This window comes from Mustela erminea, chromosome 5 (genome assembly GCF_009829155.1).
Source record: "Mustela erminea isolate mMusErm1 chromosome 5, mMusErm1.Pri, whole genome shotgun sequence".
Classification (NCBI taxonomy): Eukaryota; Metazoa; Chordata; class Mammalia; order Carnivora; family Mustelidae; genus Mustela; species Mustela erminea.
In genome coordinates, this window is record NC_045618.1 from 87,594,848 (window position 1) to 87,616,433 (window position 21,586).

The 21,586-nt window shown below is 34.3% G+C and overlaps 1 protein-coding gene across 4 annotated transcripts in view; it reads left to right on the top strand.

The window, feature by feature from the left end:
- Positions 1–21,586, top strand: part of MIPOL1 (mirror-image polydactyly 1) — a 318,781-nt gene that overhangs the window by 270,469 nt on the left and 26,726 nt on the right. For all 4 annotated transcript variants that reach the window (XM_032344073.1, XM_032344071.1, XM_032344072.1 and 1 more), the window contains one exon: positions 1,836–2,066. In XM_032344073.1, the coding sequence (XP_032199964.1) occupies positions 1,836–2,066 (231 nt within the window). The remainder of the gene's footprint in view (positions 1–1,835; positions 2,067–21,586) is intronic.

Sequence of the window (21,586 nt, forward strand, 5' to 3'; positions counted from 1 at the left end):
TATATAACAGAATACTTCATAGCAATAAAGCAGTGAACTACATGCAACAGTAGGATGAATCTCATAAGCCTTATTAAATAAAATGAGCCAGACCAAAAGTTCAAAAACAGACAATACTAATCTGAATAGAGGTTGAATAAGTGATTGCTTTGGGAAAGGGGAATTAACTCAAAGGGAACAGAGGGGAATCTTCTGGGTTTATTACATATTTTGTTCTTTACATTTTGTCAAGCTGAATTCTTTGGATTTGTGTACTCTGTGTAATTTAAAATATAATTAACAATTAAAATGTAAGTAATAATCTCTTAAGTGTAAAGAACATAAAGAGACTTTTTTTCCCCAAGCTTTTTTGTTTTGTTTGTTTTTTGTTTCTTTCTTTCTTGGATCTTTCAAGTAGCCAAAGAGGTGGCTTGATGGAAACGAACATGGAATAAGAGGAATCAGAAAGTGTGAAAGAACATAGAAAGGATCGGAAAAGGGGCAAGAGATGGGAACCTTTGGGCATATGGATTGGTCGAAAGAACTTAGAAAAAATGAAATAAGGGTTAGATACCAAGGTGAAAACTACAAAGAAAGATTCTTCTTTGCACTCTACAAATACAGCACTAAACACCTTTCTTATTTTTACGTAGTAATCAACTGGCCGCAGTCTAGTAGCGGTCTTTTTTTCTAAGAACTAATTTGGATCTTGAAATGATGTCTTTTGGTGTGCTGACTGTCCCTGTTTCATGTCCTTCTTATTTCTGTGTGACACCTTCCACAAAGTGAGCACACTAGAGAGATCTATAGGTTACTTAAACAGAAAGAAGAAATATATAATTACTTGGTTTGAACAGTTTTAAATAAAGTATCAGGCTAGATATTCAGCCAGTGCTAAAGTTCCCTGACAAGCTTTTTGAAGCATTCAGAATTATATTACTTTCTTTCACATCATCAATCTGTTTTATATTGTTAGGTTGTTTTACTTCAAGTCTCCAATCGACATTTCTTTTGTATGCATATACTGAAATGATTTTATTTAATAAAAAAAGAACATCTCCTGTGTGGATTTTAAATTTCCCTTATTAAATATTTATATTTTCAAAATGTCTTTATTTAATTGAGTGAGGTGTGTGGTGCCATTTCAAAATAACCTCAGGCGGTAGGTGTAATGACATATCAAAGATTTGACCTTTAGCATTTTAGGGTTCTATTTGTCTGCATTTTCTTCTGCATTCATTTAGTCTTAATTTATATGCTATTTCTCTGTATGACTTAATGAGTGGATATATTTGGCATGAGATTCATTAACAAAAAGAAAAGGTACCTGAATATGTATTATTTCTGTGCAGTCAGACTAGTGATTTTAACTTCATTTATATCTGTGTATGGGCTGACCAGTGCTCGTATAGCCCTCATTCATTCTCATTAAGTGCTCAGCTGAAGCAAGCCTGGATCTGCTAAACCAAAGCCCATTCTCTTCTCACTTCTTCGCAGTCAGCTTGTCGTATTCTTGTATTTACCTAGAGAGGCTTTCTTTTCCAATTCTCTGCTATTCCTTTTAAAGAAAACTGAATGTAATACTTACACTGATGTCATTAATTTAACATCTTGCAGCATCTTCTTGCCTGCTTGGGTAACATCAATAATCATTTGGGTAGCTTTCAGCCTAGAAGCAGCGAAATAGAATAATTATCAAGGATAATATTGTGATAATAAAAATTATTTTTATTTATCCACTTAAGTGGGTCTTCATTGATTTTTAGAAGTGGGTGTTTCTTATGGAGATTTTTGTTAAATAGATTATAAATATTGCATATTTATGTTTCAATTATTTATTTTTATGTTTTTCTCAGTTTACACAAATCTTTGTCCCAAGAAGAAAATCTGAAGGATCAGTTTAACCATACCCTTAGCACATACGAAGAAGCTTTAAAAAGTAGAGAGAACATTGTGTCCATCACTCAACAAGAGAATGAGGAACTGGCTACCCAACTGCAGCAAGCTCTGACAGATCGAGCAAACATGGAATTAGAGCTTCAGCACGCCATGGAGGCCTCACAAGCAGCCAATGACAAAGTGCAGAAGTAAGTAAAATGATCTTGCATGGTTTCAAAAGCATGAAACAAAACAAAACAAGAACACCTTTTTTGCAGTAAATAATAGATTATTTATTATTCATGCTGTTAATGGGTTATGACAAAAGTAGATTGAGCCAAATGGAGTTTTTTATTTTTTAGATTGACTATCGTGCCCATAGTTGGGGGTCAAAAAAGTCATTCACTTGGGAATCGTGGTTACTGTTGAGAGCAAACCACTTTTATTTAATAACTGATCTTTATTAGTTCCTGGAGGCCATACCATTAAAATCCTTTCATAGGTAGTAGGTAAAGTTTTGGCAAGGGGAAGAGGCAGTCAAGTAACCAACTTTACTCACTTAGCTTTGTGATAATCCTGCTTGAGTTGAGATCATCTGTGATTTTGCAGTCTGAGACCTCTAGGCACATGGAATAGTTACAGTGGACTTAATTTGCATGTGTGGTTCTTCTGAAGTATTCAGGGCAGCTTTTCACAGTGCATAATTACATTACTTTATTTTCGATGATCTTTGCATTTTTGTTAAAATTTAAATAAAGCTACAAAAAACAATCAGTCCTAGGGCATATCATACAAAGAGATAATTTGTTAATTTAAGGGACTTGAACACTGTAGCAGAATTTCCTAAGGCAACTTTAATGGAATGGAACTTGTCATTTTAAATAATCCCATCTTCATGTGTTGTTAACAGCATTTTGCCATTCATACACTTAATTACCTTTAGTTCCTAAGAGATACTTTTTCCTTAATTTTTTTCAGTCTCACAATATGAAGTAGTGCTAACTTCAAAATTCTTACTTCTTACCACTTTTTATTTGAAAATAAATCATCTCAACCATTTCCCCAGTGTCCCTGAAATTACATTTTGAATGGTATCCCAAGGTCAGGTAAATCTGTAGTTAAGAGCCCTTTTAAAAGAGATCAGGAATTATGCATATTAAAATCTTTATATAATCAGGGTATCTTGAAATTTATGATTTATAGTAAGTATTCTATTTTTTATAGGTTTAAAGATTACGTTTATGTTCAGTCAGAAGCTATATCCAGTTACTTACAGTGTACATTAACATTCTAAAAACACTAAGATACACAGGTAGGTCTCATTGCATTGTAAATTACAAATCAGTACCTTTTGACAGTCAGGGTCTGTTAGCTCTGTTTGCTTAAAGTCTACAAATAATGACAAATATCCAAATTTTCATTACATGTAATTCTTGAAATTTATATACCTGACTAAAATTCCCTAAAACAGTGCTTCCCAGAGACCAATTAAATTTCTGTAAAATCTTTGGAAATGTCAAGCTTTTATTTTTTAGATCTCATCAACTATTATTATTGTTTTATAAAAAATAATTTTAAAAATACTTTGTATTGTTATAGAAGTATATCAATATTGAAGTAGAAAGATCACCTCAGATAATGCTTTAAGTTGAATAAGTTTAACCTTTTGAGAAACTTACTATATTTTCCTAGTCTTCACATTTAACCATGGGCAGATCAAAAGGTTTTAATGGAATGACACCAATCAACGGACAGAGTTTAAGTGAAACAATTATGTCATTTAAATGTTAAATTTCAATTTGAATGTTGAATCTTTTATTCTTACTTCCAGCAATAAGACCTAGATGAAATCCGATGAGGCTCTCCTATTTGTATTCAGTCCGCTATATTTTTAGTTGCCCTCAATGGGGCAGTGTACCTTCATTGCAGTTAATGTGGACATCAACCTACTTTATAGCATTTAAGAGGCTAACCTTCCAGGAAACCAGCTTAAAAGTCTTTGTTAGATGGTATTAGTATTCTCCATATAATCTGAAATTACTCTTAGTAGCAATTATTTTTGAAGGTCCTTTGTAATATGTCAGTATTCCAGGCAGTAACTACAGGGTGAACTATAAAGGTGCATATTTGTCCTTTTCCTTTCACAACTAAATTTCTTGAATAACTGATCTATATTCAGCATCTAATTTTTCAATTCCATTTACTCCAGAGCTACTCAATACACTATGGCTAGCTTTTGTACTGAAACAGTTCTTTTTAAGATTACCAGCAATTTCCTGTTAAATTCAGTGGCACATTTCTAATTATATTTTTATTATAAAACTAACATATGATCATGGTAAACAATAGGTAAGGATGCTCCCATATCTTTGCTAACTCATAGTGGTTTAAAAGCTCAGAATCTGGATGCAAAATATATATGTACGTGAACTTGTACACTTTATTTTAAAAACACTGTGCTGCTGCAGATAATAATACATGGCTAGTAATACTCCCACTCATAATGTTGTAAGAATTAGATGAGATAAGCATGTAATGCTTTTAGAACAATGCAGCTTGCATCGTCCCTCCTTGTCTTGCCATTTCACTCCACACTGTAATATCCCATTCTTCAGAAGGGCTCTATCTTTTCCAGACCAAATACCTTTATATATGTGGGTTCCTCTGCTTAGAGCCTTTTACCCTTTCCCTCATGAAAAACTTACTCATCCTATGAGATTCAGTGCAGCAGAGAGGATAGAGGCAGGCTTTGTAGTCAAGTCAGACAGACCCGTATTTCAATCCCTGCTTTCCTACTTATTACCTGTGAGATTTGGGGCAAGTTACTTAACCCCCGGAAGCAAAAGTTCCTCAGTTGAAAAATTCAGACAGTATTACGGCCTTCACAGGCAGGTTTGATATGAGTGATAGACTGGATACCATGTAAGATACCTAGTTCAGTGCCAATTACTTTATTTTCAGTATGTTATAAATTATTAGTATAATCATACTCATGCAACTGACAAGACTTGTTCAAGTATCTCTTCTCTGCAAAGGCTTCTTCAACTTCCTAGAAAGTTAAATATCGCTCTCTTCTCTGTGTTGTCATAGTATGTTTGTTAAGGATTCCTCCCCTGAAAATAAAGTCCTCGCCATTCTCCTGTATCTCCCATCTCAGTAATGGTCTTCAGCAGCGTCAGCACCATCTTTATTCCCTCACTCGTTCTGACTTTTCACATTCACTTTGCCGTGAGTCTCTGGTTTTTCTGTGCTGCTGAAGAATCACCTGATTTCCTCTATTCCATCCTCACTTGTTAATTGCATCATTTCAGGACCTCATCATCCTCCAACTAATCTGAAATAATCACAAGACTAGTTTATCTGCCTCTAGCTCTCAGGTATGTTTTACTCGCTGCCGCCAGAGGGAAGTTTTCTAAAATGAAATCAGGTTCTATTACTTTCCTATTTGAAATCTTTCAGGGCCCTTCATCCCTACACGCAAAAGCATAAACAACTGAGCAGGGTATATGAGGCCTATCACCTATCTGGCCTTCTCCCATTCCCTGGTATCATTTCCTCCCACCACCCCAACCACAGTATCTCTACACAAGCTATTTCTTCTTCTTAAAGCATATTCCTCCCTTCTAGTACCAAATTTTTGTTACTCACTAAAATCTAGTCTTAATGTCACTTCTGTGATGTTTCTTTATGTTTTTATTTTTTCATAGTACCTAATCCATATCTTTGTTAAAGGTCTTAATCATCTAGGTGTTACAATTGCTTTATCTGTTTTCCTGTCTACTTCCTGCAAAATTACCCATCATTGAGCATTCTCAAGACATAAACAGTGTTCCCTTCATCTTTGTATCCATATCGCCTCCAAATATTCACTAAGATGCCTGCTATAAAGTAGGTACTGTGTAAATACTATGAACACATAAACTAGAGCAATTTAAAAGGTTGATGGGATAACAGAATAAAGTAAAAGCTGGTCAGGTCAGGAATACACAGGAAAATTTCAAATCTGCTCTGATCTGCTATAGGCCCTAGGTAAAAAAAAATTTATCCCAACCCAGTACCCTATGCTAGTACAAGAATTTCATAGAAAAGGGGACGCCTGGGTGGCTCAGTTGGTTAAGCCGCTGCCCTCGGCTTGGGTCATGATCCCAGGGTCCTGGGATCGAGTCCCACATCAGGCTCCTTGTTCAGCAGGGAGCCTACTTCTCTCTCTGCCTCTGCCTGCCACTCTGCATGCTTGTGCTCTCTCTCTCCGACAAATAAATAAATAAAATCTTAAAAAAAAAAAAAAAAAAAGAATTTCGTAGAAAAGTATGACTTTTGTGGCCAGTCCTGCCTGCCTCCCTCACTGGCACCACGACTCCTGTGGTGTCTGACTTTCTATTGGGCTTTTAGCCCTTTTTCTATGCACCAGCTTCCATCAAGTTCAATTACATTTAAAAGATCTGAAATCTTCAGTAATGGTGGAGAGACTATATGCTATGTCTAGTAATTATAGAATTTTAAATTTATATTTTATTTCCTTTTAGAGTCAAATGAATTTTTTTTGAAGATTTTATTTATTTATTTGACAGAGATCACAAGTAGGCAGAGAGGCAGGCAGAGAGAAAGGAAGGGAAGCAGGCTCCCTGCTGAGCAGAGAGCCTGACACGGGGCTCGATCCCAGGACCCTGGGATATGACCTAAGCCAAAGGCAGAGGCTTTAACCCACTGAGCCACCCAGGCACCCCGAGTCAAATGAATTTCTTAAAATTTTTTAGTCTGTGGGAGTATTCCTGAAAAAGAAAGAGGTGCAGAATTACCATCCATAAGCTAGCCAATATATATAGGTAGAAACACTGATAGGAGAAAGTGTGAAGAATGCCAGACCTCATTGTCCAGAAATTGCTTCTTAGTCCAGATGTCAAAAAGCCTAAAATTTCACTAGTGGAAATCCATTCCCTTGGGTTAAGCAAGGTTAAGTTACCTGTGTTTCAAAAATGTGTATGTTTGTGGAAGAACACATTGTCCTTTCGGTTTTAGGTTGCTCTTTGGCTGATCCTGGATACACTTAGTTTTGGTGAGCCGTGTGGAAGTAGAGGGAACTAAAGAGCAGGTGAAGAGCATAGGAACTTGTAAGAGAAACTTCTCTTAATGATTCTGCTAAGGACCATGCATAATCCTTGTTTATTAAAGAGAAAACTGACACACAAATCCATTAAGGGATATTTTTATCATCACAAGAGATTTAAAACTCTGTTGTTCTTTATGATATATTTTATTTCCCATCTGTCTTTCTGTCTATAGATATGGTTCTTGTGGCTTAGAACACAAGGTTTCTGAAGGATTTTAAAAATATATTTGACTATACTTAATGTACCTAAGCTACACATAATTACTTAAAAGTATTTACAACTAGACTTATAAGGTTAGAAGCTCTCAGAAGCTTCTAGATTTTTTTGGGGGGGTCACATAACCATCTTTACTATGGGCCAGATTTATACTGATATGATTCAAATCCCTCATAAACCGTAACTGTATAATAAGTAGATCAGACAAAAAGACAAAGGACAAAAATTCTAAACTTTTAAACATATGTTCAAGAAAGAATATATCACTATCTAAAATTTTCTTTCTTAAGGTGCCCGGATGGCTAGTCGCTTAAGTGGCTGCTTTCAGTTCAGGTCATGATCCCAGGGCCCTGAGTTCAAGTACTGCATCGGGTGCCCTGCTCAGCAGGAAGCCTGTTTCTCCCTCTCCCACTCCCCCTGCTTGTGTTCCCTCTCTCACTGTGTCTCTCTCTGTCAAATAAATAAAATCTTTTAAAAAATAAAAATAAAAAAATAAAATTTTCTTTCTTTTCATACTTTAAAAAAATCAGTTACTTAAAATTTACTTGCGTTCTCATTTCTAATTGCATAATTAAAACATCAAAGATCAGCATAAAGCATTTCCTTTTGAAATATAGGGTATCCCAAGCTTCTGAGAGGTATTAACAGGGGAAAAAAAAGGAGGAGGAGGAGTATATGTAAGCTAACAAGAAGGTCTTTCCTGCCTCTTGGTCAAATACTGATTTCTATGAAGAAGTTGAGGTCACAAAGAAATTGTGAATTCTCAGCCTGGTTTCCCTGCTGATGAGGACTGTCTGTAGCTCCCTTCGAGGTGTCAGGGGAGTCACCATAGTGTCACGCAGGGTTTCTTCGCGTAGAGCAAACATACTTTCCACAAACTCAGCTGCTTAATCTGTTTGCAGGTTGAATTATAAAACAGGGTAGATGACTCTGAGTGCTGGGAAGGGGAACAGAGCATTTCCACAGTTTCTTGGTTAAAAAAAAACAAACTGCCTTCTTTTCATCAAAAGATATCACTAAACTTTGTAGTTTTGTTGCTGGCTCTGGAATCTGATTTTAACCATAATGAAAACAAATTGTGGTAAATTATCCTTACATAGTCAAATACAAAAGGTATTAAAATTATATTGCCTTTTCACTAAAATTACTCTGCTTTTTGCCAATTTTACCTGTGGTTTTTTTTTTTTTTTTAATAAATTCTTGGTTGGACTTTAAGTAGCACGACAATAGTACAGATGTCTGAACACTTGATAAATGCTGATTAAATCAAAGAATAAGTTTCACAATTCTCAACTCAGCATAAGGTATAAATCACTAATATAAAGTTGAAAATTGACTTTATTAATATTATTAATAAATGGGAGGATTTAAAACTTCTGGAAATTGCTCTTCAAAATTTATTTTGTGTTCGAGATTTAAAAGTTCTGTAAAATATCATATATACCTCAGCACATAATGAGTCAAATAATTTATCTGGGATGATTTGTTTTTGTTTTTGTTTCTTTAAAGATTTTATTTATTTATTTGACAGAGACACAGAGAGAGAGGGAATTCAAGCCAAAGAACTAGGAGAGGGAAAGCAGGCTTCCCGCCAAATAGGGAGCCTGATGCGGGGCTCAATCCCAGGATTCTGGGATCATGACCTGAGCTAAAGGCAGAAGCTTAATGACCAAGCCACCCAGGCACCCCTATTGAAGATAGTTTATGTACAAATCATTTCTCAATCAGCTCTAGAAAGCACCTTCCAAATCTAGATCCAGTTAGATATTGTCATATATATGTGGAAGATGGATTCAGATGACTCCTAAGCAGTCATTGTAAGATGTACAGCATCTAACATGCTTAGTTTTTATTCTTAAGCACATAATCTGCTTTTTAAGAATTTAATATTCTGGATTTGTAAATCATAACACATTTTTAAATTAAATGCATATTTAACTTATGAAATACAAGTCTTCTTACACACTATCAAATAAGTATGTATTTTATAAAAAATTTAATTCCATTATATATTTGTATAGTGGATCACCTTTCTCATCCATTGAGTACATAAAGTAGATTTCTTTAGAGCTACTTTTATTATATATAGAGAGAGGGAGAGATACCTGTCATATTTGATAGATAAGTATTATATCCATTTCTTTATAAAAGCTGAAGAGTTGAAATTACACCTTTATCTTTAGGGAAAGTCTCACTTTGAAACAAAAAAGAAATATGGTGTTAATTTTCTATGGCATTCCTCTCTACTAGAGGATTAATGTAGGATTATTGGAATTGAAGCCTAACCCAAAACTTGAGAAATTCTAATGAAGTGGAAAGTAAAGGATGCAGACTAAGAAAAGAAATTCTCTAAACCTAAGAATCTGCATTCTGCATTTTCTCTGGTAAGTTCCCTTGTATAGTTAACTTTTTGGAATGAATCATAAGGATCATGAAAGTAAGGACTAAAAAGTGAAATTGCAACACAGCTGCTTAGATTTTATTTACTTCTTCACTTCAGAACCTATCTTCAAATAGGTGATCTAGAGTTGAGCTAATACACATTTTTGCCTAGTAAGATAAATAAAACATGTTTCAAATGGGTACAATGGAAAGGGATGAAAGTAAAAGAACAAAAGAATAAAATGTGGGAGAGATCCATGCCATTTCAGTTTAAGGCCAAATAAAATGTAGGAATTTTTGATGATTTTCATCAACCCCAATATTATAGTAATTAAAAGAGATAATGTCCCTATTACATTAGGAGAATTATAGGATCCACTAAACAATGATCAAATATTTTTAACCAGAACTTGACAGGTTAACATAAAAACAAAAAACAGGAGTTCTTTGCTCCATAAACATTCAAATGTGATTTTCACACATTTATATGAAATGTGAGTTCCTTAGAATGGGCATATGATCAGACAAGCATCCTTTTCCTTGGTTCTGTTCTAGCTCCGGTTAAAGCCGTCTTACTGTTTAGTCCTTGACAGGCTACAGCGCTCCCAGGCACTTCTGTGAGGGCAGGAGAACTCATTCATCCATCTTACCTGAGATAGTTTTAGAAACGATTAAAACAAGATATATAAAGTGATTTTAACTTTCTTTCTTAATAGCACTGACCACCAGTGTACTTTAGTCTACTCTTGTAGTAATAAAGGGAAGAGGGAAGCTATTGTAAAAATTTGATTTTTAAGAAATTTTCATTATGCCTGCTTGGATGTTGCTCAGCCTCATTATGCTTGACAGCTCACTCAGAACCTCCTCCTTTGCTTTCCCTATTCTAAAACACATAGAAAAATTTAATGTGATGTATCTATTAGTATAGAAAGGTCTACATTTTTATATAAATCAAGGTCTGGTGTTTTTTTTAATAAGTCCTCAGTATATTCATCTAAAATCTGGTATATACTTCCTTACTAGGTATAGCTTTTAGTCACAAAATGTAATTAGAAAAAACCCAAGTTGAACCCAAGAATAAGTAGAGATGCCAATTTTATTCGGATTTTAACATTCCATGCTTGGTTATTTCTCCCCACTAAGTCAGAGATTTTCCCATGTACATATTTGGCCCTCAAAAAATACAGAATAAAATGATTTTTTGTGGGGCCCGGGCAGCTTGGTCAGTTGAGTCCAACTCTTGATCTCAGCTCAGGTCTTGATCTCAGGGTCATGAATTCAGGTGCCACGCTGGGTTCCGCACTGGGTGGGAAGCCTACTTAAAAAAAAAAAAAAAAAAGAAAGAAAGAATCTTTTGCTTATTTCAGTGAGCTTTAGCTGGCAGTAAAATCATAAACATTGTCCACACATAAACTTCACTCTTGATCATTTATAGTTAAAAAAAAATCATTCTATAACAATATATTATGTAGTAGCAGCAGAATTGATCTTCTTTCTTTTTCATATTGTTATATATTCTCAGGCAACTCTACAAATAGTTTCTGGTTTTTTTTAGTTCTTAACCTAAGTATAAAGAAAAAAGGGTTCCACTACTATCAATTACTTTGTCAGGTGTTTCTTTATAAAGACTGACTAAAAGTGAAATTAAGGAAATTTTTTAAATAAATAAAAATTTTTTAAAAAGTAATTATACACTCAAAAAAAAAAAAAGAAGAAGAAAGAAAGAAAAATGTTTCCAGAAATTACATAGTGAACAGTATTTTGGAACTTACTAAACTTAATAATTTTAATTTTTTAATTGTTTTGGTATTTATACCATTCAAACTAATAGTCCTTGGGACATCATCATCTTTTGACTATTTCTTTTGCTGCGTTTAGCAATATCCTGAAAGTGTATGAAAGTGTATATTATTTCTCTTTATGTTCCCTTTTGCTATTTGACAAGCTACACAATGGCAAAACATTTAAAATCTTGAATTATCTTCTTCCTTAAATTAATTTGCCTTCTGAGCCATGTATATTTCACATCAATCTTCCAAGAAGTTCTCTACTACTGACTGGAGGGCCTAATCTTTCCCAGAGTGGTAGGAGTAGCACAGTTCAAGAACAAGAATGAATCTCTGTATAATCACACCACAATGTGAGGTGACCCTGAGACAGAGAACTGACCAGATACACATATGGGTTTTAGGAAGACTTTCTGATGCTCTTTTTTAACACAGCTGTGAGAAGAATGTGGCTAAGACCCAATAGTCATTCTTGAGTAGAGCTGGCAAAGGAAACCATGAGGAGAAGAGAATTTAACACATGGGTGTAAGAGAGCACGGCTTCATTGATGCGATCTGAGGGGAATGCCTAATGACTGGAAGAATCAAACTTGGCAATGAAAACACAAAGCTCTTTTCATCAATTCAAACGCAGACTCTAAAGCTGCAGATGGTCACCTCCAGCCTTGTCTATTCAGTGCGAGGTTTTATAAAATGGCACTTTGGTGAATACTAATAGATCAAAACAAAGATTTAATAACGTAAAGATGTGGTGTTCATTTTTAAATGAGTATACAGGTCAATGTCTCAGAAAAGGATAAAAAGAGTACCTTTTATATGTGGGTCTAAAGTCTTTTTGTTATTTTTCAACTTCAAAAATAAATGACATCTTTAACATACAGATTGTGTTTTATGGAAAAGAGTTTACATTATTAAAAAGAGACCAAAATCAGGGTTTATATTTACATTTACTGATTTCATTGCTTCTGTTTGAGGATTCTCAATTTATAATGTCTGTTAAGGTCATCCTTTAATATTTCCTTGAGGCCCACTTGATAGGATAAATATATATTACCATTCTGAAGGATGAATCAATCTAATTAAAAATTTAGGCCAAAATATTTTATACTTGAAATAGAACTTTTTTTCCTATCTCTTCAGAGAATTCTAAGAGACATTGTTTAGTACAAAGGAAGCCTTTGAACTTTAATGCAGCCTTGAAATTACATTTTTGCTACTTTGTGTTTGATTTTCTACAATTTTACAAATTCCTAATAATTGCTTATATGTGAAAAGGTAATTCACTGTATTCCAACTTTGTTGGAATACATTGTGCATTGTTACTGCCTATATAACTGAATCATACTTTGAATTAAAAAGTGGTATATTTTTCCAGAATAAATTACATTATTAGAGGTGATTAGCACTTTATAGTTTATAAAATTCTTGAGCTAAACCCCCCAAAATTAAGCTTTATTATCCAAAATAAGCTTAACATATGAACCTTAAATAACTCATTAATAGCTTTCATATTTCTACTACTTGTGAAGTAAATATAATTAGTAAGTCTGTATGCCTAATACTTTTTAATCTAATAAGTGACACTAATATATAATAAAGCATTAGAATTGAAAGTTAAAAGGGAGGCAGCTTATTATCTAGTAGAGATATCAGTGTCTAACAGGACCTGTAATTGTCATTAACTGAGTATGATGTAGAAGACATGAAATTGTGTTTCTTCTCAGTGTTCTCAACTGGAATTAGAACTAATATACTTGCCCTATACTTCAGAATATGGCTGTGAGGCTCAAATAAGATGCATGTGCATTAAAGTATTTTGAAAAGTATAATGTGCTCTATAAATATAAAACATTGACTAAAGAGTATGTTTTCATAATAAATGTTATAAAAATGTTTTAAATAAAAAATTATAAAAACCTTTTGGGGAGCTAGAAATAGTAAGTGAGAAAAATAATAAATTTAACCTCAGAGACATAAAATAAATACCATGTAACTTTGGAAAAAGAGATTGTTCACAAAGATCTTGGAAACTGGAAGTAAAAAGGATTCTTTGCATTTTCATACATTACTAGTAAGAATGCAAAATAACAAAACCCCTGTGGAGGAGAATTTGATAATATCTAACAAAATTACTGATGCCCTTACACTTTGACTAAGGAAAATTGCTTCTAGGAATCCATCCTGAATATATTCCTCCATGAATATGAAGCAACATAGGAATTACAGGATTGGTTTTTTTGTTTGTTTGCTATTTAAAGATTTATTTATTTACTTGAGAGAGAGACACTACAAGTGGGGGTGGGACAGAGAGAGGGAGAGACGATCTCAAGCAGACTCCATGCTGAGTGAGGAGCTAGATGCTGGGCCCTGATATCAGGACCTGAGCTGAAACCAAGAGTTAGGCTCAACCAACTGTACCACCCAAGCATCCCTACATGATTTTTTATTTATTTGAGAGAGAGACAAGGATAACAACAGAGAGCACGAGTGAGAGGAGCTGGGAGGTGAGGAAGAAATAGGCTCCCCGCTGAGCAGGGAGCCGGACCCGGGGCGGGGTAGTGGGAGGACCTCTATCCCAGGACTCTAGGATCATGACCTGAGCCGAAGGCAGACACATAACAACTGAACCACCCAGGGGCCCCAGGATTGTTTTTAATAGCAAACAAAAGAAATTCAAATAGGAGAGTAGTTTAATAAACTATGACATATTCGTATAGTGGGATACAGTACAACTGTGAAAAAGAGAAAGGAAGGAAGGTCTATAAACTGATACTGAGTGATTTCAGGGCACATATTCCTAACTGAGAAAAAAAAATCAAGTACTTATAATATCCTACCTTTTATATGAAAAATAGGCATAAAAGTAATAGGAAAGATAAACCCACAACTAATGAATTATTGGCCTTTGGAGGTAGATGGGAAAGAGATAGCTCCTGGGTCTGGAGAAGGGAAAGTATAATGAGTCCAGAATATCCTTTTGTACCAGAAAGCAAGTACTTGTACCAGAAAGCAAGATTAATGGGGTCATGTCGAAAGGACACAGGAGCCAGCTTAGAAAGGTTCCCACTGACCAAATTTGGCACAAATTTGCCTTGGAAATTTTATGAGTATCAGAGGACACTCATCCTTTCTTTATTTAAATTTTGAAATTTTGTTTATGAAGAAATTTTTTTGTTGGGAGACCTGGGTGGCTCAGTCAGTTAAGCATCTATCTTTTGCTCAGTTCGTGATTCCAGGATCGTGGGATCAAGTCCCGCATCTAGCTCCTTGCTCAGTGGAAAGCCAGCTTCTCCCTCTCCCTCTGCCTGCTGCTTCCCTGCTGTGCTCTCTTTCTGTGTCAAATAAATAAAATCTTTAAAAATTTGTGTTAACTTTAATTTTTTTAAATATTGATTGTAATATTATTCAGTTTTATTAGTGAGGCTTTTCGTACCCCCTTAAATTTTTCACCTGAAGTGAGTGCTTCATTCATCTCATCCTAGTTGTAGCCCTGAATAGTCCATAAAAGGGGAAAAGATACTGCTGGAGGAAAAAAGAAAACACTCCTGGTTTACCTTTATTTAAAAAATAAGAATGAAAACTTACTAAGTTACCCTAGCTTGTATGATTTCTACTGAATGATGTTTCATATTCAGAAATGATAGTTCTGTAATAGAACTGTGGTTCTTCCACCCCGTGGAATGTCACCAGGTTTTTCACTGTATACTATCCAGAATGTCTACCATTGTCTGAAATGTCTGTTTCTTATGTCACTATCCGCACCACTTCTGTCAACTGTTGCTTTGTCTTTATTTTGATCATCTGTGTAGATCAGTCATCATATCTATCAACAGTGGGGTGGTCCTGATTGATTCTAGACCCGAAATGTTGATTTCAATCTGGGAACGTATGGCTTTTATGAATCAAACATAACTCAGGTAGAGAAAATTACTGTGACGATGCTAGCTTAATAAGTTGAATATTACTTTTACTTTGTAGGCCCTTGGCTTAGTGTGAAGTTTGAAGGTGCATTGAATATTATCTCCACTAGTCTCCCAAAGGATGTTGCCAGTCTTTTGAATTAAACTTGAATAAGGTTGATTTGTATTCCCTGTTAATCAAAATTTGAAATGTTGACATTAGAAAATTTCATTCAGTGCTAATTATATATGACTTTTATGAAAGTTAGGAAGGAAAGAATCCTACATTTTAAAGTTTAGTATCAGCCTAAAGCCCTATGAAAACAATAGTGAGTAGCTTAATAAGCCATCTTAATAAGATACCTTAATAAAACTAACCAGTTATTCTAGCTTGCTATGTTTCAGTTGGCAGTATGAATATCAGTGACTTGCTTCCTCCATCATTAATTGAAACTTTTCTGGGTTTAAAATGATGAAAAAAAACTCAGCAGTGTTTCCCAGCCTTTCTTGACTCTTGAATCCCTTTGGTAGTAAAACATATTCTCTAAGTAGAATTGTGTGCATGTCTTTTGGTTGTTATAAGAAAAAGAAGTTAATAAGCATTGATTTATAATTTTATTTAAGTACAATCTTTAATACTCATAATATGTATCACCACATGATATGTGACTTACTTCAACCATATAGGAAATAGCATAATTTATTAAGTTTTATTATGGTGTATTGTTTGGTTTAAGGATAAATACATATTTAAAAATAGATTAAAATTTAGTAATATTAAATAACTGCTTGTGAGGTGATATTTGGAATTCTTAACATTCTACCTTTAAAAGGAAATAATAGAGGTTTCTCAGCATCCATTTGCTGGAATATTTCCACAAATAGCACATTACAGATATTTTGGTCTTTACTTCCATGTAAGTAAAGACTAATTAAGTTTAACTTAATTAGTTAAACAATATTTGTTGTCCTTTGTTTTCTTTAAGTCATACCTACGAAATAAGGTGATATGAGTAGTTTGATCAAAGGAGCTGGTAAAGAGAATCTTGAGGTAAATTTATAGATTTGTGCCCCACATTAATTTGTGTCTCAGCATCAGTATACTTTCTCCTTCCTCTAAGTATTCAGTTGTCCATTAAGGGTGGAAATTAAACAATTTACAACTGAGAAGAAAAAAATAGAGTCAAAAACAACATGTTGACCAGCTGTGCTCAACTGAGGGATTAAGTCATGAACATGCTATGCTGGTCTTTGCTTAATCTCCACCTAGCTCATTCATATGTGCTCACAAGTTACCAAAGTAATCCACTTTAAAAGGCAAAATAAAATAGTATAAAAGGCAAAAATGTTTAATAATAATTCTATATTTTGACTTCAAAAATGGAACTCAGACATTACCACCTTTGACTTCCATGATCTATGAATTTTTAAATTACAAAAGGAACAAATCATGCTTTAGAGAATTTCATTATATAGTGATTTGCACACCTTTTTTTTATTCTTGTCGATTTTAACACACTTTATATTGCTTACAAAACATTTATTTTCTCAAAAAATAATTTTAAAATACTTTCATTATTTATCAACCGTCCCCCCAACACAAAGTCAAATACATTACCTGAACTAGTTAAATTAGGGTATAAATTATTGAAAGAAAAGAATTCCTTGTTGGAAAAGTGTGTTGGAGCACACTAAATAAATGATAATGGTTTCTTTACATATCTTCAAATACCAGAACTTTTTCAAAAAAGGAAATTTAATAGTTCATTATAGAATAATTAACTGTATGCTTTTAAAATTAAGTAAATGTTTTTCTCATCATGAGCAAAGTATACAACTCTAAGACCTGATTTGCTTGTGTTAGTGGACTTACTAAATATTAGTCTTTGCTAGTCCAGCTTGTACCATTTATCTTTCCTATGCCAACACTCTGATTTTTGCTCTGCAGTATTCTACAACTTGCTGTTATGTGATACTAGCCCCAGAGCTAACTTTTCCAGTATCTGAGTATGCTTAGTATACTCTGTAACTAATAAATCAATAAAGCCTTTTTGTAATGTACAAACTCCTATCTCCATGAAGCAATTATAAGCAAACTATAAATGAACACATGAGTCTAAGAAAGTATGCTGTGATTATATTGACTCTGAAAACATTTGTCTTTTGTAGAATACAGCATTTATTATGTGGTATAAATTGGTCATAGTGTTGCTCATAATTTTTTTTAATAATAAATCCAGTGAATAGTAAAACAATAAAAATGTTTATATCCTAGGAATACACTTTAATTATTCTGAGGAGCAACATGTTAGTGGTATCTTTGAACAAATTAATAAATATGAATCATATTTCTTAGTTAGGGAATGAAACTGAGACCTGTTAATAAAATTTTTATCCTTAGTAATTGAATTTTATATTAGTTTCATATATTTTCTGTATCATATTATGATAGATAGCAAAAATGCATTAAAAACTTTTAGATAACATTTAAGTAACATCTTAAACACTATAAACTCTACCTTGATTAGGTAAATGTGTTTGAAAGAGAATAAGATGAAAGCACTGAAGAATTTACTTTAGCAATAATGTCATCTTGTTCATTTTTAAATAATTCCTGTTTAATGTAATGTTTCATTACTCAATGAAATTTGATCAAGACTAAGACTGTACTTCTGTGATAAAGCATAGCTTTGATACTGTTTTCCTGAAAAATTTTATTCCTTTCAGAAATAGCCCTTTTGCCAACTAGTGATTGATTGTATTTATTATTGGTTTAATTGATGTAGTTGTCCTAATTAGTTATTATAAAGTGAAAACCTAAATATAAGCCATTATATTTGGGTTGGTTGAGGAGATAAACAGATGAGTTATTATAGCCAGGCCAAATATAAATGGATTTTTTTTTTCTGATCTCAAAGCTGATGTATTTCATTCTAAATAAAATAAAAAAGGAGAAAGAGAATATTCCTAATGAATGAAAGACCATCATTTAAATATTTTCCCAATTATAATAGCATGATCTTGAACAATTTTATTCATGTCTTTATGTCTATTCATGTTCATGTCTTCATTTTATTATTTTATTTATTCAACAAATATTCAACAAATTTTATTCAACAAATATTTTTTAAACAGCTACCATATATCATGCAGTGACAGTGTTAGGAGAAGAAGATGGGACCAGAAGTATAAGTGGGGATTGGCCAGGTGAAAAGCTTCCATGTGGAAGCCAAAGCAAAGAACTTGGCACCTTTTATACACTGAAGGAAGATCTTTGCGGCCAGAAGGCAGCTTAGAACATAAAAGGAGGATGGAGTTCTGTGCAGAGTCAGAGCTTGAAGAACCTCGAGACCCTTGTTTTTCTCCAGTAGTTTCCATCTTTTTTTTTTTAATTTATTTATTTATTTGACAGAGAGAGAGAGAGAGATCACAAGTAGGCAGAGAGGCAGGCAGAGAGAGGAGGAAGCAGGCTCCCTCCTGAGCAGAGAGGCCAATCCATGCCTCCATCCCAGGACCCTGAGATCATGACCAGAGCGGAAGGCAGAGGCTTTAACCCACTGAGCCACCCAGGCGCCCAGTAGTTTCCGTCTTTAAATTTCATCTTACAAGCAGTGGAAGTCATTGATAGATTTTAATCAGAGGGCATGTTTTCATTTGCATTTCTAAAAGATTTAAAGGCTGCTTTGTGAAGGATAAATTGCAATGGACAAAAGTGGAAGTAGAAAGACTCATTAGGAAGGAATAATGAGAAAGACTCCTTAGGAAGAAAGACTCATTAGGAAAGACTCATTAGGAAGTCACTGGGGAGAGACTGTAGTGTCTTGGACCGGGGAGTGTCCTTGGAGACGGAAAGAAGAGGGACTTGAGAGCTTCATGGCATCCAGAGAGTAGCCTTTCTGAATGAGATGCAGGGTATCAAGGAGAGCTCCCAAATTTTTGTCCTGAGCAACCTGATAGTTGGAAATACTATTTATTAAGGCTGGAAAGACTAGAGGAAGAACAGAGTTGAAATGGAAAGACATTTTTAACAAGTTTGAGTTGTGTGTGAGATATCAAGTAAGTATCAATAGTATCCTTATTGATATCTTATTCTCTCAAAGACTTACCCTTATAACAGATAATCCTTCAAATTGTGTGTAAGTCCATTTAAGAAAATACTTGGGATTTATATTAGTTATATTTATTATTTAAAAAATTCTAATGAGAAGAGAATAACCTGCAATTCTCTTGTATGTTAATTGTACCCTGAGACTATATAAGGCCAGCCAATGTCCTGTGATGTGTTTGATGTCTACAATACCAGGCATGATCCAAGAACACTAATTAGTGTATTTTTTCTTCCAATGGCATAGATCATTTTTATCTAAAAGTTTTCATTGAACCATCTTGCCAAGAATCAGTTTAGTTTTTAAAACTCTGTCATTCACACATATGTCAATATTTTGTGCCAGAAATCTTCTTTACTATTTGTATCTCCTGCCAATAATGAACTGGTATCATATTAAAAAATAAAATGTGTACATATTAACCAGACAGGTATGTAATTTGAAACCATAATTTTTTTTCAGAACAAAAAAAATGTTTTGCTTTTGAGATTTATATTCGTTTAGTTTTCTATTGCTATGTAACAAATTACCCCAAAATTTAGTGGATTAAAACAATTACTATTTAACCATTTCTGTGGGTCAGGAATCTTAGTGCAGCTTAATTGGGTCCTCTGACTCCAAGTCCCTCACAAGACTCCATCAGCTCAATGCCTGACTGGTAGAGATCTACTTTCTAGGTAATTCACATGGCTGTTGTCAAGATCAAGTCTCACAAGCTGTTAGACTAAGGCCTCAGTTCCTCCCACACTCAAGACTTCAAGGCCTTTGGCTCCTTGCTATGTGGGCCTCTCCACAGAGCATCTCACGGCATAACAGGAAGCTTTATCCAAAAGTACAAGCAAGGGAGCAAGAGAGAAAGAGAGTAAGTTAACTGAATGGAAGTCCTAGCCTTTTGTTACCTAATCACAGAAGTAATATTCCATCACTTTCACCATATTCTTTTCATTAGAAGCAAATCAGGAGGTCCAGTCCACACCAGTGGGGAGGATATTACACCGTGGTATGAGTTTCAGAAGGTAGGAATCATTGAGAGCCGTGTCAGAAGTTGCCTTCCACAAAGTTTTTTTAAGAGTTAAGTTACTTTGGGGCGCCTGGGTGGCTCAGTGGGTTAAAACCTCTGCCTTCGGCTCAGGTCATGATCCCAGGGTCCTGGGATCGAGCCCCGCGTCGGGTTCTTTGCTCAGCAGGGAGCCTGCTTCCTCCCCTCTCTCTCTGCCTGCCTCTCTGCCTACTTGTAATCTCTGTCTGTCGAATAAAATAAATAAAATCTTTAAAAAATAATAATAATAAATTTTTTTTTCCAGCATAACAGTATTCATTATTTTTGCACCACACCCCGTGCTCCATGCAATCCGTGCCCTCTATAATACCCACCACCTGGTACCCCAACCTCCCACCCCCCGTCCCTTCAAAACCCTCAGATTGTTTTTCAGAGTCCATAATAAATTTTTAAAAAAGAGTTAAGTTACTTTTATTGGGCCTTATGTAGCTGAAAATTGGTGGTCTGCAAGACACTCAGTTAATCATATTGCTTTATGAGCAGGGACAGTTATGGGAAAATGCACAACCACAGTCTGACCTTAGGATACTATCACAATCCTCTGAAAATCTACAAGAGCCTGTCTAAATAAACCAAAGTCTGACCCAAAATTAAGTACCAAGGATCATACATATTCAGAAACTCATAGATCATGAACAGGGCAGTTAGTTGGATCCGTCTGTGGTGTTCTTAGTTCTAGATGGCTTCCTACTTATGAATTATAAGTTTAAAACTCTAAGTGCAGCTAGCTGATGTAAGAAACGAGGAAGGAGGAATTAGATATTTACTTCCTTTAAATGAAAATGAATACAGAGAATCTGAATCAAGATTTAAGCCAGACCTACTAGTAAAAACAAGAAAAAATAATGGACCAGGGGTTAGGGGAAGCACTCAACTATGGTAAATGTAGAAAACCAGTCATTATTCTCTGAATGTATGTTGAAGTGTAGCAGTTGCATTGGCACTTCAAATCCATTTGTTTTTTATATTGATACTATGATGTTAAGCATAGTTTAAAAAATTCAGTAGCAATAGAAATTCAGCAAAATATTAAGTTATCCAATATAATCATTTAAATACTGAAGCTTATTTTTAAATGACAAAGAATTATAGTAATTAATGTGAAAGATTACAAAAAATAAACTGAAATAATAAAAAGCGTGATTATTACCACAATAGAAATGTCAGT